This window comes from Xiphophorus hellerii, chromosome 21 (assembly GCF_003331165.1).
Source record: "Xiphophorus hellerii strain 12219 chromosome 21, Xiphophorus_hellerii-4.1, whole genome shotgun sequence".
In the NCBI taxonomy this organism is placed as follows: domain Eukaryota; kingdom Metazoa; phylum Chordata; class Actinopteri; order Cyprinodontiformes; family Poeciliidae; genus Xiphophorus; species Xiphophorus hellerii.
The window spans coordinates 9260414-9278003 of record NC_045692.1 but is presented as its reverse complement, the minus strand read 5'-3'; the positions used below and the strand labels follow the sequence as shown (position 1 = coordinate 9278003).

The 17590-nt window shown below is 38.0% G+C and overlaps 1 protein-coding gene across 1 annotated transcript in view; it reads left to right on the top strand.

Moving 5' to 3' along the window:
• ofcc1 (orofacial cleft 1 candidate 1) overlaps positions 1–17590 on the top strand; it is a 166418-nt gene that overhangs the window by 125828 nt on the left and 23000 nt on the right. The window contains 5 exon segments of the mRNA XM_032551761.1: positions 3622–3735; positions 3737–3877; positions 7043–7295; positions 7708–7871; positions 11518–11677. Coding sequence (XP_032407652.1) covers positions 3622–3735; positions 3737–3877; positions 7043–7295; positions 7708–7871; positions 11518–11677 — 832 coding nt within the window.

The window sequence follows — 17590 nt, the reverse complement described above, 5'->3', positions numbered from 1 at the left end:
ACTAAGATAATCACACGTGTATTAATCACCACAACGCTTATGCATCTGGGCTACTTTGAAAACAATTCAGTTATCTATTAATTTTTTAAGTCTTTTTAATCACTTTAGATTGTTTTTTTTATTATTATATTTCTCAGTTTCCCCAACATCTAGACAATATTCAGTTGTGTGCGAAAGGTCGGATTGCTTTGGATACATTTATTACCGTCACCGGCTAAAACAGGAAAGTGCCGGAACAATCCCGGACCTCAAAATAAAGGGATGAGTTTAATACTTTAAGTGGTCCTTCACTGAAAGGTTTAGCTCAGAAGAGATCTGCAGGTTACCTTCACTTACCCTCAGGCTTAACTGTGCAATTTAAAAAGTAACTCTACTGTATTCTTCCAGTTCCCCACCCTTCCTTCTATTATTACCCATGCCATTTAAGACTTGTCCATACTTGCAATTCACTTAGTGCTATTTTTAAAGGTGGTGCTCCAGTTTGTTGTCTTGCCATTCAACCATTTAGGGGTGGAACCTGAGAGAACCAGTTCAAGGGACGCTCTGCTTCTTTGGAAGCTTACAGATTCCCACAAAATAAATCTAATTTACATGCCTTGACACATTCAGGAGAGAATGACTCCTTTTTGAAACGACATGGGAAGAAACAGCATTGATAAGAGAATAAGGAAACAGCTTTTAGCCTCAATTTCACAGAAGCACCTAGAGTTAAAAAAGAAAAAAAAACCGCTGCATTATACACCAGTCAATGCCAATTTATGCGTTTTGTTTCATCAGTTGGTCTGTATGTCATGCAGAGGACAGGCTGTTATGTTTCAGTGAAATGTCCTTTATTCCCGCAAGATAAAATTCCTACACATCTGCCATCCATTCCTGTTTCTTTTTCTGTATAGTGTTTTGTAACTGAAGCTACAATTGTGAACAAAATTTAGAGGAGCTAACAGATTTCCATCATCCCACCAGCTTCCTTTAGAGGATGCCACAGCACAAACGTGTCTAAAAATATTTCTCTTTCACTCACCACCAATGTCTTCATTATGTGAACGATGGACGTCAGGTTGCGTTTGGTGTCTGTATTTAATGACAGTTGACAGGGTAGCATCTTGCCTGTGTCTGAGGCAAACACTGCTTTTTTTTTTTTTTGCCCACATTGTAATTCCACTTTTACCGACATGGGGAAAGTAGTTGTAAGCCACGCTTGTGGTGCACTGCCGAAACCATTACAGGAGCAGCAGGGGCCACACATTTAAACTGCCTGTGTCCTCTTTTTGGGTTGGTATTATTTATTGCCAACTTGTATGAAAACGCACTTAATTTTAGAAAACGTTTTCTGCAATACTAATTTCTGGGTTTTTTTTTATTTATTTTTTATTATTATTCTGGGATGTATAAAATATAGAAAAAAATCTAAGTGGTAGTGATGTTGGTTTCTTCTGAAAGCAGAGGAGTTTCAAAGTCTATATCTGGGTCCTTCATCTAATTCTTCATTAGTGAAAAAAATTAATATATAAAATAAATAAATAACCAAATACGTTCAGGCTTTTGTGTGATCCAAGTTAGACTAAGTTAACATTTAATGCATGTTTCAGTATGTGAATCAGATACAGTCGAGGGGAAAACTGGCATATTTTGATTTCTTTAGGATTGATTGATGCGTCTGTTGTTATTAGCACAGCGCAAAGAATTGCCTTCTTTATAAAATTACTAATATCCTTTATGCAATTTTTGATTCTGTAAAGGAAGGCTCAGTTTTAGGTGAACCAATTAAAATCTCGACAGGTCTGTGCTGTTGTGAAACGTCTGCATCATCTCTGTGCGAGTTTGTTTCGGCCAACCTGTGAATATTTATTAGCCCAAACCGTTGACGAAGCGTTTTGTGAATAAACCTCCACTTCTCCCACATGGACTGCATGTTGCGCCGCTGCTGTTGTAAGCATGCTTGAAGGAACTTCAACTCCAAGTAATTTAACACTTCAGAAAGTGTGCACATCTCACAGAAGAGCATATTTAAAAAAAAAGAAAAAGAAAGAAAAAAAAAGAGTAGCTTGTTTGAGAGTGGGCATTCTTGCACCGATTCGAGCAGGAAATAAAATGCAGCGCCTCATTTTGATGTAAGCCTCGCCTAATTATTTGGTAAAGGGGGGGGGTTGTGGGAGCAACACAATTGATTCTGTTTTTCGTCTTAAGGCGGTGTGTGATTTTCCCAAGATGAACACTACAAAGTGAATTCCAACTGTGCTCTGGGAGACAGTAGCGAGACACAGGGATGTCCACAGGCACAGGCCCGGAGCCACATTCTGCAGTGCTAACCATGGCTGCACTGTAAACAAGCATTTTCTGGCAGTATTATAGCTATTGTTAGTCAGATGATAGAGGTCAGCAAACAGCCTCTTGTGTTGGACATGATCAAGATTTACAGTAATTGGGTTTTCATATTTAAACTAATAGTAAAAACTCAAGGTTTCTGAATTAAGAGCAAAGTTAATTCCCTGCTCCTTTCAGCTTTTGGTGATTTTTTAAAATTTTTTATATCTTTATATATAATTGCTGTTTAAAGTTTCCTTTCCTTGTCTTTTCTGTCCTTCCCTTATCTCCTGTCTCTGTTTCTCTCCTCCTCTTGCTTCACAGTGCTCCATCTGTGCCCTCTGTATGAAAGGGAATAGTTGAGCAGGTCTGACAAAGGGCGGCACAGAGGTGCTGAGGAAAGCTGAACATTGCTGGAAGGGATTCCTATCTGTTTGTGTATGTGTGTGTTGTGCGTGAGGGAGAGATAGAGAGACTGCACCATTGTGTACATGCTTGAATGTGTGTCAATTTGAATACCAGACTTCTCTACCTTTAATGAAAGCTACAAAAAAAAAGACTTTGAATATTCAATGAATGGCAAAAACAATGAAGTGTGTTATTCACAAATTCACATTTGTAGATCCAACTGATACCTCAGTTCAATGCATACAGAGAATACAGCTCAATTGTCCTTTGTTCATCTGTTGCCAACAAATGCCAACATGAGGAACATAGAAATAAAGGGACTTTTTATGAATCCTGTTTGCTTTCTAATGATTATCTCTTGTAACAAAAATAGGTGATGCTGAATTATTATTATTCTTTTTGCCTTGCAAATTATTTCTTTTAGAAAAACTTCTTATGCCCACTCTTAAGTATGAATTGGATCTGTCATGCTGAAGGTCTGTTTTTCTTTCAAAGGCCTTGGGAGCCTATTTCAGAGCATCTCCAATAAAAATAATGTATATCTTCCAAAACATATGGAAGAAATGGTTAACCCGACACAAAAATACTCAACTTCTGTGTTCTTCTTAGCACACAGTTTGAAATCTTATAGAAAACATGTGGGGTGAGCTTAGAAAAGGAAGACTAAGAGTTCCCAGGAGTTTGGATGATACAGAAACACTGTGCTGGGGTTCCAATAATTTGGATTTTGCTAAAACCATTAATTTTCTTCCCCCCTCACTGAATAAATGTACTTGGATTCCATATACATGTATTTTTTAAGGCCTTTTATTGCACATTTAACAGATATATAACAGTTGTAATAAATGGCTGAAACAACATATTCCCACATATTAATAAAGAAGGAATTGTGCTTTTTCATCCCATCAGATCATCACCAACTACACCGAGATCACGTCCCCCACGACTGTCGGATCGAGCCCGACTCGCCATGCGCATGCTGCCGTCCGAGCTGGGCCTGCCGTTGTCGTGGCAACAGCAACAACCTGCACAGACGCTGGCATGACTCCGTTCAGCAGCTCGGCCTCATTATTCTGCTGCTGGCTTTGATGTGGTTTGTGAGGCTTTACCTGCATTACTGCAGCCAGTGGCTCTACCTTCAGGCCATTGCTGTTCCTGTCAACAAGTGAGTTTGCCTCCTTTGATATGATCCTGCACACACACGTTGCACACACACATTACACCGCACACACGCAGCGTGCAGACACACAAGGAAATGCATAGCCTCACCAACTCGGAGTGTACCACTGAAAATAAATTAGCAAAAAGGGGAAGACGATACAGTATGTACAGTAGATTACTGCAGAATACTGTAGCCTGATGGTAAATCACAAATTTGCACACCTTCACAAACGCACAGCATGTAAGCTCAAAAAAAAGAAAGAAAAAATGCTTGTGAAGTGGATAACTAAATGAGAAGAGACTGAAAAATGTACCATGACTGAGTCTGTGTTTGTGAGTGTGCATATGTTGGCAAACCTGCACGCTGGATACACCCAAATCATCTGTTTGGAATCCCCCTATTAACATTTTAACAAGACTCTGTCAATATTAACATCCATTGCTGTGGGAGTTAGCTCATTGCACAGCTTCAAGTCCCAAAAGACTTTATTTAGAAGGAATTTATTGTTATTATTTGGTGTACAGCATTGATAATAAACAGCAATAAGACACCACAGAGCTGTTAAATCACACTGCAATAACATATGGCCCTGATTTAGTTTATCACAATAAAAGAACGCTGCCTGCAAACAAGTATACAAGAAGGGTTTTATTACAATAACATGTTAGGGAAGGCATCATGTGTTAAATCATGGAAACTGACTGGAGAAGCAGAGAGAGGGTAAAAAAAAACAACACATGGCTGAGTGAGAAAAGAATAGACTGAGGGGGCAGATAGGAGGACTAGAAAAAAAATGTGAAAACAGAGGGGGTCAACACTGGATGACAACTTCCACATGTCCAAATCAGCCACTCTACCTCCGAGCATGTTTCACTCCATGCAGTGGCCGGAGCTGGTAGTGGCCACTGAGAGGGAGAGACACCAAGTGACAGTCGGCGTGGGCAGTGTGGTGACAGGAAACCCTCCCTTCACTGACGTGTCTCTGGTGTCTTCGGAATCTCTTTTCTGTTTTCTTTTTTTTCTTTTTCTGCCAAGATCCACTCAGGCGAATCGGTGCGCAGCTCGTACCGCGGCGTGCCGTGTTCAACCTCATTGTTCAAAGCGCAATTTCATGTGAGGGGATCGAAACCTGCTTGTCCTGCTTTTCGTATCTCCACAGGTTGACAGGAAAACAAACAACAGCTCTCTCCTGCGCCCTGGTTAAGTGTATTTCATAACAGGATGTAATATTTTATGTTCTTACTAATGCTTATTAAATCTTATAAGTGACTGCATAACACAGATCCTTAGCTTGCCAAACTCACCACAGACACCCACACACTCAAACAGGCACAGTTGGGTCGTAATGATTATACCTCATAATGCCAGAGTCACAGCTTCAGTGTGACAGCACTCTGCAATTTTGCAAAATTCAACTTTGCTCAAGGTTACTTCATTATGACAACCCCTTATGTTATTTATTTATTTTTTCTAAACAGTTGGATTTTTAGAGTTTTGAGACAAAAGAGCAACAGGAATGTCCCTAAAAGTTGGAAACTGGACTGAGAATATCAAAGGCTGCCAAGCAACCCTGAATTTATTATCTAGTTCATCTGCAAGCTGGCGTCAATGACCTTTGCACTTTGGTTGTGCTCTGGCCTGTTTCGGAACCAAAGGCTTTGTCCACTGCCACCATAAACCTGCAACACCACAAGAAAGCATCTAAAGGCCAGGTGAAATTGGACCTTTTGGGAGCTACAGTAATATGCTTTTTGGAGGTGAAGGACTGTAAGATATAGATTATGTGATCAGCATAGTAACTTCTAACAGACACAGTGTAAATCTTTATGATTTAGAGTTGTAAAGAGTGACACCTACCTCTGAAAGCCTGACATTTCCTGTTCTCAGTGGGCAGGGGCTAAATTGAGATCAGAAAACTACCAACCTGATGCGTTCCAAACCCTACAGGCACAGTAGGTCTTTACACCGTCTTTGTAGCCTGGGAAATGTCTTACAACATCTTCGTTTGTCATTTTTTTGGAATAAATTATTCCTCGGATCTAATCTGAAACTTCCAAGGCAAATAAAACACGCCATGCAATTAAATGTTAAAGGATATAAGAAGGCCATTTAAGACTGAAGTCAACCTGTAACACAAGCAGCAACATTTCACTTTATGTACTTTTATTAGAAAGACAGAATCCCTTTCAGATGTCTAAAATAAATCTAAATTGTCTTACAAAGATAAATTTAAGACACAAGTGCAGGCGTCTTCTGAACATGTAAACATAAAAAAGAAAGATTTGAATCAGTAATCCCCCAAGCTATGAACCAAACTTTTCAAAAGGATACTTTCATTAAAAAAAAGAATTACAACACTTCATAATAGAAATACATGCATACCTGCGTAAATATAAATTAGCTAACATTTTCTACATGCGTCTCTGTCCACATTATATTTGTAATTCAAAATGCAATTTCCTAAGACAGATATTGTCTATTTAAATAATGGCAATAGTCTCGTTCCACTTTCACAGTAAGATTCAAATTCATCTCAAAATTGCATTGCTTTTTTTTTTTTTTACCTCTTCCGCTCCCCCTTCCTCGTCATCCTGTTAACTATGCATAGGCCTCCTTATTAAGTTTTAAGATTTGACTCTGCATAAAGATTTGCCTCAAAAGAAAAAAAAAAGAAAACAGGAATGGAGCTCTTCTTCAGACTAATGGACAGAATCTGAGAGATGCTTGACTCTTGAAGCAAATCGGATGGAAATTAATGAGGAAAACTGGACCTGTCCCCGGCCACCACTGCTTTACCTCCTCCTGGCTGATGGGAAGATTAAGAAGCTCATGAGGCTTGCTGTAAATGGGGAGTCCAACTTTTCAAACGGGAACTTTTTAAAAGCTCCATCTTTTTGTCTGCAAATACATCAGGTGACTTTGACATATATCTGAGCAATTTGAATATAATTTGATCGGAAGGAAATTGATTAATGTCCAAGACAATCAGTGACCAGCGAGGCTAACAGCTAATAATAATTATTGTCATCAGACTAATTAAGAATGATTGAATCAACCGCAAACAATGTAACGCAGAGCGTGAGTTGCCAGAACCAGCTGGCCCTCAGCTGCAAAGCATCACAAACACTATTATGGTACATGCATATTGACACTTTCCTCTCTCTTCAGATTTCACTTCCATGCACACACAGTGGATCTCATCTACCAGAGCTCTTTGCTCCACACCCGAGAGGAGCTGGCAATGGTGGTGGTGGGTCCCCTGACCTTGAACGCTGTAACGTTCCTGCTGGTTCTGATCAGATGGGGCTGTCAGCTGATATTTGGCTCACTCCCTTCCTTCACGTCAAATTTTATCATGGCTCAGGGAGTGTGGACAGTCCTCGACCCCCTGGCAGTCTTTGCTGTGGACGCCGTCCTCGGGGTAAGTCACTTAAAAATAACTTGGACACTTGTGCACTTTAAATAGGAGTTCACTTTAGCCTGGCAAAGTGACTTTAAATTATATAGAAAAGGAGGTAGGGGAAGGAATCTGTGCAAGGTTAGATGGGTGTCTTTCTTTTTTTCTTTTTTTGAAAAAACTTGGAAGGCTGGAATACCTCATTTGAGATTTAACAATATGTAGTATCTCAAATCACATGCTAAATACTGTTTTGGACTGAGAACATAAATCCAAGATGTCTGATTTCACAGTCGACAATACAAGTCTGTGAAGATCCATTGCATTCTGTGATCTGTAGTCTGAATAAGGGCTCATTTGTCTTGTAAATGTCCAGTCTGATCATCTGGAATCCTTGATTTAGTTTGCCGTTTTCTTTAAAATGTCGTCTCTCAAGCATTTGGCCTACAGTCCGGACACACCAGTAGGAGATGCAGCCAAGCTTTACTGGCACTTCTATAGAGCCGATGGATCTGGTGCAGCAGGAGTGATCATCACTCTGTTCCTCTACGCGGTCCACGTCCTTCTCTCCATCACTATTCTCACTATTTACCTGCTCAGGTGAGACATGGTAAAAAAAAAATAAAAAAGCCGACTTTTATTGTAAAGCAATTCATTATGGATAGCTTAATAATGCCCAATATCATACACTTGTTTTCTGACTTTAAGACCAGTTCTTTGATCAAAGTGTGAATGCTGAACATAGCTAGTTATAGTTCGCAATACCTATTAGCAGGAAAAGGCCAATGTTATCTCCAGTGAAAAAAAGTGTTCACTGAAAATAAAACATTATCATTAACATCATTACACATCATACTGTTATCATTTGACCATTTTTTTAAATTTATTTAATCTCATGGAAGAGCTTCGGTGAAATCTGAATTATGGTTCTCCGTCTAATCTGTTCTATAACCCAAGAGACCAAATGATGGATTAAAACTAACCAATAAAATAAATCTAACATTTCATATAAACAATAAACCCATTTTTTTGTGTGTGTGTGTGTAGATATACCATAAATATTTTACTATTGGGTAGATTTACCATTTCAAAATGCAGACTTTTTTCTTTAAATAGAATGAACATGACTAAAATCTAAAAAAACCCAAAATCTCTGGCAACATGTCTTGTTTAAAAAATTACTATTAGGTTTGCTTTGGTCTCTGACAAAATACTGAAACAGTGTTTTAAGAATCAGTTGTTATTCACGGATTACTTATTTCTTGCTGTTCTCCTAAAAACAGAAGCAATAGCCAGTTTTGCATTTAAGCTAATGAATGAAAGGCAGGTAAAAAAAAAAAAAAAAAAGCATTTCAAAACATCTCTTGGTATTCATCTGAGGACTTTTCTTCCCACAGTCATGTGTGAGAGAAAACACTACTAGGAATTTAACATGAAAGGAAATCCTTTTGCTTTTCTAAGTAAATCATTTGGCGATTTGTGGCTGGGGTGCCGTCTAATTTCCGTAGGCAGGAGGCTTATCTGGGATCCAGCTAAATGGACAACATTAAAAAAGCAGCAGAGAATAATGACTTCTGCCACTCAAACGGGTTTGTTTTGAATGTAGGCCACGAGGTTGAAACAAGGCTGATCATTTTATGGGATACCGTTTCGCTATTGGCTGCAATGAAGAGGCTCTTACACAGCCTTTGACCTATTTAAAAAAAAACAACAAAAAAAAAACTTAGGTTGTACATAGAGATAGAACAGACTGTTATCCTCAGTTAATTACATTTAGGTTGTTTTTAGCCACTTTTTGATACAAAAAATTACATCTTTCATCTACGTTTTCTGTGAAACGTAGATGAAAGATGTTTTTTTTTTTTTTTGAACGCTGATAAGAGAGACCAGATTCCTGTGTTAATGTTTAAGGAAAAGGAAATATCAGTCACTAAGTCTTCAAATTCCACGTGAAGTAGCTTCACTCTTGACTTGAAGAGTTTATTACAGTTCACTTGAAAGCAATGTAGTAAGGCAGCTGCACCCAGCAGGAAGGATATTATTTAGTGTTTTGGAATTTTGGAAACTTCGAAGCATCCAGAGTGGTCTTTAATGCCAGATGGTGAGAGGAAGGTGATGGCACCAGAGCAGAAACACAAGTTGGTTCTGGAAAAAAAAAAAAAAACAGTTCATCCACTGACCCTGTACAACATTCATTATCAGATTCTGGTGCAGGAAACTGATGGATCAAAGGTGCCTCACCTGTTTTCCCTTATGGTTAGGTCAGACATTTAGAACCCCAAAATATCCACAAAGTCTTGTATTTAAATGTGAAATCGTAAGAAAAACGGATGTTTGATAAACTTAGAGTGGTAACACTTTATTCAAAGGGGTGTGCATAAGACATTTATGACGTGACGTTATCCAGACTGTTATCCTCAGGTAATCATGTTCATAACACCTGTTATGAACATGAAGGAGTTTTCATGAATGTTTATGACTGTTGTCATGAAGTGTCATTTGGTAAATAATGACACTTTTAATGCAAAGTTGTACTAAAAGTTGTATTTAAAGTCCATTCCATTAAAATTGCCAACTTTATATTATTTGGTAAATAATAACACTTTTAATGAAAGTTGTACTAAAACTTCCATGAAAAGTGCATTAAAAGTGTCAACTCTGCACTAAGGAAGTGCAAACAACAGTCATAAACATTCACAAAGACTCCTTCATGTTCATAACAGGGGTTTATGTCATTTTATGACAATATTATGCCAGTCTTCTGCACACCCCTTCAAATAAAGTGTTACCCTTGGAGCTTTAATTAACTGATTTGTTTGATTCCTCTAGATTTCTTTTTTAAGTAGATGCTAGTTTCATTATTTGTTCATGTTATGTTTTGTTTCTTAACTAAATTAATCAATATTCAAGTCTCAATATTGTATCTTTATTAAAGATATTTTAATCTCAATAACACATCAATTTGACTGATTATTTTTCTCAAAGAAATATGCAATAAGATGTTTCCCTGATGAAGGAAAGAAAAACACCCTTCGCACTGATTTGTGATAGATACTACTAATTTATATTTAATAAGACTGACACAGATCTTTAATGCTTCCATACAATTAGATTGATCAATTGCGGATACATAAAGGAATCTTTGAAGCAGCTGTTTTATGCTTATTCACAAATGTGATCTAAAATATATCCCACAATATAACATGCACATGTCCTTTGGTGACCTTTGCACTTGAACCTCATCACCTTGGTCAGACCCGCACATTTAAGAACACTGCAGTGAAGTTCAGGGCTTCTCCACCACAGCGAAATTAATCTGTTTTAAGGAGCACGGAAGAAAAGACTGTGAATTTCTTCAAGAAAGCGACCGCATAAATGAATGAGAAGCAAAATTCAAGTGTAGGATGAAAATGATTGTATGCTATTCCTGTGTCTGAGGTCAAGCTTCTACAAACATTCCTCTCCCAAGAGCGATGGGGAATAATGCTGAGTTCAAAGCTCTGTAGCAGCTCCTTGTGTAAAGCCTTGTCTCCTTGATGTTGTTTTTATTTGAGAGCTGATTACCCTTTGACAGACTAGAATCTCTGTGGAAGGGCACAAGGTCTCCCAGTTTTGATGGTCGGCCAAAGCATTTGTTTACAGACATGGTGTTTCTTTTTTAGAGGTTGGCTGCATGCAACCCGTGTGTGTGGCGAAACAAAAATAACACTTTGGTTGTGTGCATTCATCTGGAGGTATCAATCAATATGCCTTCTGCTCTGCAGAACATTTTCTTGTGACTCAAGCCAGCCTCTCCAGACGCATGTACAATCGTTGCAACTGGAATCTTTAAAGCTCGGCATTAACACCGAAGAACATCCCAGGATCTGACTCCCACACGTTAAAAAGATGTAAAACCACGCAGACACCCAGCCAAGCATGGACGCAGCTACAGTCAGCTTGTGTTAACAAAGCACTTCCTACTCAGAGGCCAATTTGTTTGATTCCTTTTGCTGCTTCTCTTGATGTATTAGACTTTAAAGAGCATCACCCATATGTGCTCTGCAATCAATAAAGATTTCATGTGATTTTGGGTGTTTTTTGGTGTTTTTTTTCAGTGAGAAACCCGGTCAGTCAGTCTGTTTTGGCAAAGTTGCCTTTTCTGCTTTGACTAGCATTCCTACAGCATATGAGCTTCGGAGGCCAAGTTTAGTAAATTGGAATGACGTTACCTCGTTTTTCACTTCTTTCTCAACACACCTTCCAGATTCCACAACGATGGTCGCATGTTGGATGTCTACCAGCGACTCACCGCCAAAGAGGGCGTGTATTTCCTGCCTGAAGACCTCGAGTTGTCAAATCAGGAACTCAGCTACATTGTCAAAAAGGCAGAGCAGTGGAGAGGCTTCAATGGAGAGAGACGTAAGGTAAACTCATTACCAAGCGGGCCTTCCGCATTTTCTATTTTTTTTTTTCCAAGTAAAACCCTTGGAGATACCTGGATAAAATACTGTTTTCTTAAAGTCATAATGATGTGTAAGGTCATTAATACTAGGATGATTGATTAGTTTGTGCAAAACGAGTAATCTTAGGGATAGGAGAGCTGTGATCCAAATGTAAATTTGAAGGCAGCTTAGAACTACGGTTAATGTGGCTGTAACAGTTACGGTAGTTCAGTATTCACTAGTAACTTTATAGGAGAAATTCCACATACCAGGATGTATAGCATGGACTGATTTCATGTCATTTCTTTAGTTACATGTGAGAATGCTGAGATCCATCTCAGAGGTCTTTAGTTTCATTCTAATTAGTACAAGATAATTACCAAAACAGAAACTCGACTAGCGCGCTGCCTGATTAGTCTATAAAAGCCCATTTTGGAAGATATTCCATTAAAGAAAGACCGCTCAATCAAAACACAACGTGAACTTCGTGGATGTGTTACACCGGGCATGTCTTCGTGTCAGGCAGGGCAACTTCCCAGGATGTATATTCACTTGAAATTATAGCTGTCAAATGTTTGACAGCCCGGTAAAGGTCAGCTGTAATGTCATCGGGGTGTGTAGTGGTGCCGAGCGTACAGATGATGTTGAATCTTTGCAAGACTGAAAATGTGACTTAGAGAGATAAGGGAAATAGAATGAAGTGATCACACTGTAGACACTTTTCAGTGTAATCTGTGGTATTTATATAGTGTTACAGTGGCTAAGGCTGAGCATGCTCATAGTATTTGCAAAATTTGAACATAAAAATGCTGTTTTTGATCGAAGGAACCAGCACTGAGTCTGTGAGACATTTGACTACCTATTAACCCAACCCAAGAGTAAAAACAGGCTAGAATCTATGAGGCTCTTAGACAAACCCTCAGTATTTCAAGGTGATGTTAGTAGTGCTATTTTTGTAGTGATCACTAGTTGATAACTTGTATGCCTGTCTATACTTTGAACAGTACTCTGAGGTGTGTACTGTACACCTGTTACGTGTTACGTGCTTCAGAGTCTGTCTGGATTCCACAAGCAGAAGGATAAAACTAATTTAGTATTTTTTTTTATAATAATGTAAAATAAGATATTCGTAATGTGAACTTTAAAGTCAGGAATGCGGTCTTTGTTACGATTATTCAACTCGAGAGCTGTGAACATGAATTTCTGTAGTTTTGAACTGAACTTTAAGCTAGTTCAATAAAAGTCCAAAATACTCTCGTCATAAGCGAGAAATCCAATTGAAGATCACCATTTTGATGTAAGTTTGATATTTATATACATTTAAAATTCAGTTTTCGTTAACTCCTTGTATGCTTCAACTGTGAGGAAAAAACTGTGCGGAACAAAGATGTTTCTTGAAAGCCGACTAAACTTATAGTGTGTCAGACCTGTTCTTTTTATTTTTTGTGTGTGTTTTATTATGTTAAAGCCTCTTATTAAGCAAACATCCTATTTAGCATCAGGGAAACGCTTGCTGTGGTACACTTCTTTATTATCCTTCCATTACTGTATTCCTTCCCTCCACAGCAACAATTCCACCATTTGTCATATTGCACCTAATTTGCTCTTATTACTCTGATAAAATGCTAACACATTCTGTGCCATGATGAAAATTTAGGTTTATTACAGCTTAACATTTTCATATTATATAACTAGACAATATTTCATCAAAATAAGATAGGCCTTGCCATTATTTTATAATTATTGTCACAATTTCTTCTGTGCAAAAGGGTCACTTTCCTAACTCAGCAAAGACATATCCCTATTAAACTAATTTGCCTACATGCAAATTTCTGTCATTTTTCCCTCATTAACTATTTATCATAGACAGGGGAAAAAAAATATATTCATGAAGGCAAGGAAAGGAGAAGCCCGACAGAGCCGAAACTAATATTTTGCAACTCTAATGATTTTTTGCATTCTTAATTAGATAGAATAAGGTTGATATGATTAGGTCAGGATGTAGTGTTTTTCATTAAAAATACATTTCAGAAACTGTATTCCAAGTGTGCCCTTGCAATTAAATAATGAATCTGGTGCATTCCTTATTACGGACCCAATTAATATCAGAGGCAAGGGCGTAATTTTAATAACAGTGGGCTACAAGGCCTTCATTAGCTCATTGAGAGAAAGGAGGGATGAGGAGGAGGAAAACAAGGTACTCTCAGGAACAGCTGCAGTCTGCAGCAGTATATTTTTTTTAATTTTTTTTTTAGTTATTAACAATGCATTCCCAAAAGTGTAGCATAGTACATTTTTTCACATCTGCCATCTTAATCAAACAAGCTCAGATATTGTCTGTTTTGGCTAATTTGATGACTGTTGTTAACTCAGAACAACTAAAAAGATTGATTTGAAATTAAAACTATTTTAAGGCTTGTCTGTTGAGCTTAAAAATTATTCCAATTCAATACTGGGATATCACCATTAAAAAATAGATTATGACACATGAGTATATCTATTCTGAATTAATTAGTAAAGTGTAATTTAACAATCAATTGTATTATAAATAAATATAAAGACAAAATGCTGTGAGCTTGCTGCAAATATCATCTATGGATGATATTTGATGACAGCCGCATTACTGGTTTAGAGGGCATGATTGAAAAGGCTCTATTTCGCATTAGAAAATCAACATATTCACTTTGAGAAACCAAGGATTTCCAAGGTCAACCAAGTTTGGTTTTTTTTTGGGGGGGGGGGCTCTGAAGTTTGATAGCATTTGACCCTTAAAACTGTGACAAAAGCACAAAAACTGTGACTGCTGCCTTTTTTGTGGCAAAAGGCCACAAAAAAACTACGTCTCAGGAGAATCTTCCCTTTTGATGCCCAACATTTTGTTGATACTGTGACAAATTTTATACCTTCATATAATTCAATAAGTCAAAATAAAATGTATTTGCAGTGTGCACAGCCACAAGCTAGTCTTACTTTTAACACTTTATTGCTTTTTCCTATTGCTATCACATAATTAAACTCTGCCAAACAACATAAGAGGCAATTATAATCAGATAAAAGCTCACTTCCTGAATTTGCTGTGTTAAAACAAAGAACTCAGCAAAATCTCAGTATTTCTATATTTCCCTCCAGCTCTGGAACAACAAAAGGGGGGGAAAAAATCCATCCAATTACCAACCTTAAAATGTCCTGTTATTATCAAACTTGTTATTTTCACATAGCAACTCTGAAATTTTAATTCTTATATCCTACAAATTACCTCAATATCAGATATTTTCCCACACTTTGGGGTCATTAAGCTTCCTTTAAATATGTACATATTTCTGACAGAGGTAGAAATAAAATCAAAAACTCTCATTGATGCATCACAGCTCATAAACTAATAATTTACCTGCTTGTGTGCTTTTTCAATTGATTGGACTTAGATTAACTGCTCAAACCGCGGAGTACAGCTGACCGTGAGATTGCATCAAACTCATAATGTTGCCCAACTTAAATTCTGAAGAAAATACTTTTGCTTGAAATTTTTAACATATCTTTTTATGTTGCAATAAGCAGGAATGATTAAGTTCAGTGTTTGTCACTGCTTTAAAACTTTAATAGATTTATGTATGAAGGGAATTTGGAAAAATTGTAAAACCTATGACAATTTATTTATTTATTTTTTTACCCTTCTATACTACCCTGGCTCTGTGGATGTAAGTGGTTCAGTTCAGCTTGGTAATGAGCCCCATTAATTATGTAAAGCCAGTGATGCAGATGGACCTAATTAATTGTCTCCTGTCACCCCGTTGATTACTGTACCTGCAAGGGAGGTGTTAATTTCTGTAATACTTAGGCAGGTATGCAAACTGTTTTGTTGGAGACACCGCTTTGACAATGACAGAGTGCAGCCCCATCAGCTTACCTGCTGCAAATATCTTTGTGCTATTAATTCAAAGTTTCCTTTCGGTGGTGGTGATATTTTTATAATTGAAGGAGAAAGGGAGAGAGGGCGGCTGCATGGGAGGCCCTGGAGATGTTTTCTCAACTTGATTGCATCAACATTTTGAGTACGTTTGCGCCGTTTGTCACTCTGTGTCTGGGTAATGGGGCACCAGCGGGCAAGTTTGGGAACACCCAAGGTGCTTTGCAACTGCAGCGTGGTTGGAGGCGCGTAAACCTGTTGAGAGTCAAACAACACATGTTGGAATAGCAGTGATGAATTTACAGCCCTCCGCTGCACTTTTTGGCAGCCCTGGTAAAGATGTGCCAAAAAACTTAAGCTAAAGTAAATACATTTTCTAATGGATAAGGATAATGTCACAGAGATCAATTAAAAATACCCAGCGTTATAATTTTAATTGAGGTACTTTCAGTTCAGTCAGGAGAAAAATTACATGTGGATATTTTTCAAAAAGCCCTTTGTTCAAGGTCCCGGATCTTGTTTTTTGTTTACTGTACTTGACTTCATGTTGTTTATCACTTTTGTGCCAAAACATCCAAATATTCTTAAAGATGCTGCCAGAATTTCAGTCAAAATCTAGAGTTTTTTTCATGCAACAATCTCAAACACTGTTTAGCGGCTCTATAGAATAAACACACCCTCATTATCAGAGACGATCCACTGTGCTCAATATCGGACTTGATGGTGCAGAGTGAAAAGCTAATTTGTAGTTTTGTCTGACCAAAGCCTATGCTTTTATGCAAGTGTCCGTCTCCGTTTAAAAACCACACTGCAATTAAATGTGTGATAGTAGGACAAAAGGCTTTTTTCTTTCTTTCTTTTTTTCCTTGGGGCAATGTGACGCAAAGATGCCACTCTCCAAGAATGAAATTTGGCAATTTATTTTTTTAACCTCCTCTTCCTCACTGTGCATGGTGGTAAGTTAAACGGACTTCAGCTAAATTTATTTTATGGGAATTGTTAGGTATGCCAACTGTAGCAATTGAATTAAGGATTACATTTTTTTTTTTCTGTGAGCTTAAATCTAATTTCACGTTTTTCATATGTATTTATCAGAGCTACCAGGGGAGTTGCCATTCACGAAATGGTTCATCTAGGCAGAAACTAAGAATGTAAAAGTATAACAAAAAAACCATCTCAATTAAAAAACTGCTGTGTTTTGACCAGTTTTAATATTAGCAAAATGTCTACACAGCTACATGATCCAAGAACCCCTAAATTGAGATTTTCATTAAAATGGTTATACTCAAATATTAGTTTATAAGTCTTTTCCTGTGGATAATAGTAGTCAGCGCACCTGAATACAGACCACCTGTGATGCTTAGCTGAAACTTAAGTAATGGATGAAGAAGCACTGAGGAAGAAGGCAGGCAGACAAATTAGTGGGCTGTGAAAGGGTACACAGGAACCGCTGTCATGTAACAAAAGAACCCCCAGCTCCTGAGCAGGAAGCCATAACAGCAACACAGGAAAACAGTCAGAGAAAGAGCCAAGTGTTTCATTTGCGCTGTGACTGGTTTTCTGTGTCCAAAGACAGCTAGTTTTGTGGTCAGTGTGCATGTAAGTGTGTGTTAGTAAGAGACGGTTTGTGAGTAATTATTGGGTTGAACATTGTCTCCCCAACCCTGGCAACCCCTAATACAGAGCAATGTGGGCAGTGTGTGGGCCATTTAAATGTATGAGTGTTTTTTATTTATTTATGTTTTCCATTGTTGTGCTTGGCTGCATGCGAGTTGATGCAAACCTGCTCATGCACTCAGTTTGTGGATTCACCGAGTGCATCTGTAGTCAAAATGCATATCCGTATGTGTGATTATCTACATGCATACCTCTCTTCCGTCCTGCATGTGAATGTCACATTTGGGTTGCGTCTTCAATTACATTACAGTGGAGATTTGTGTGCGTGTGTGTGGGTGTGTGGTGGACACTGCTGAGGGCCCAAAATGCCTGGG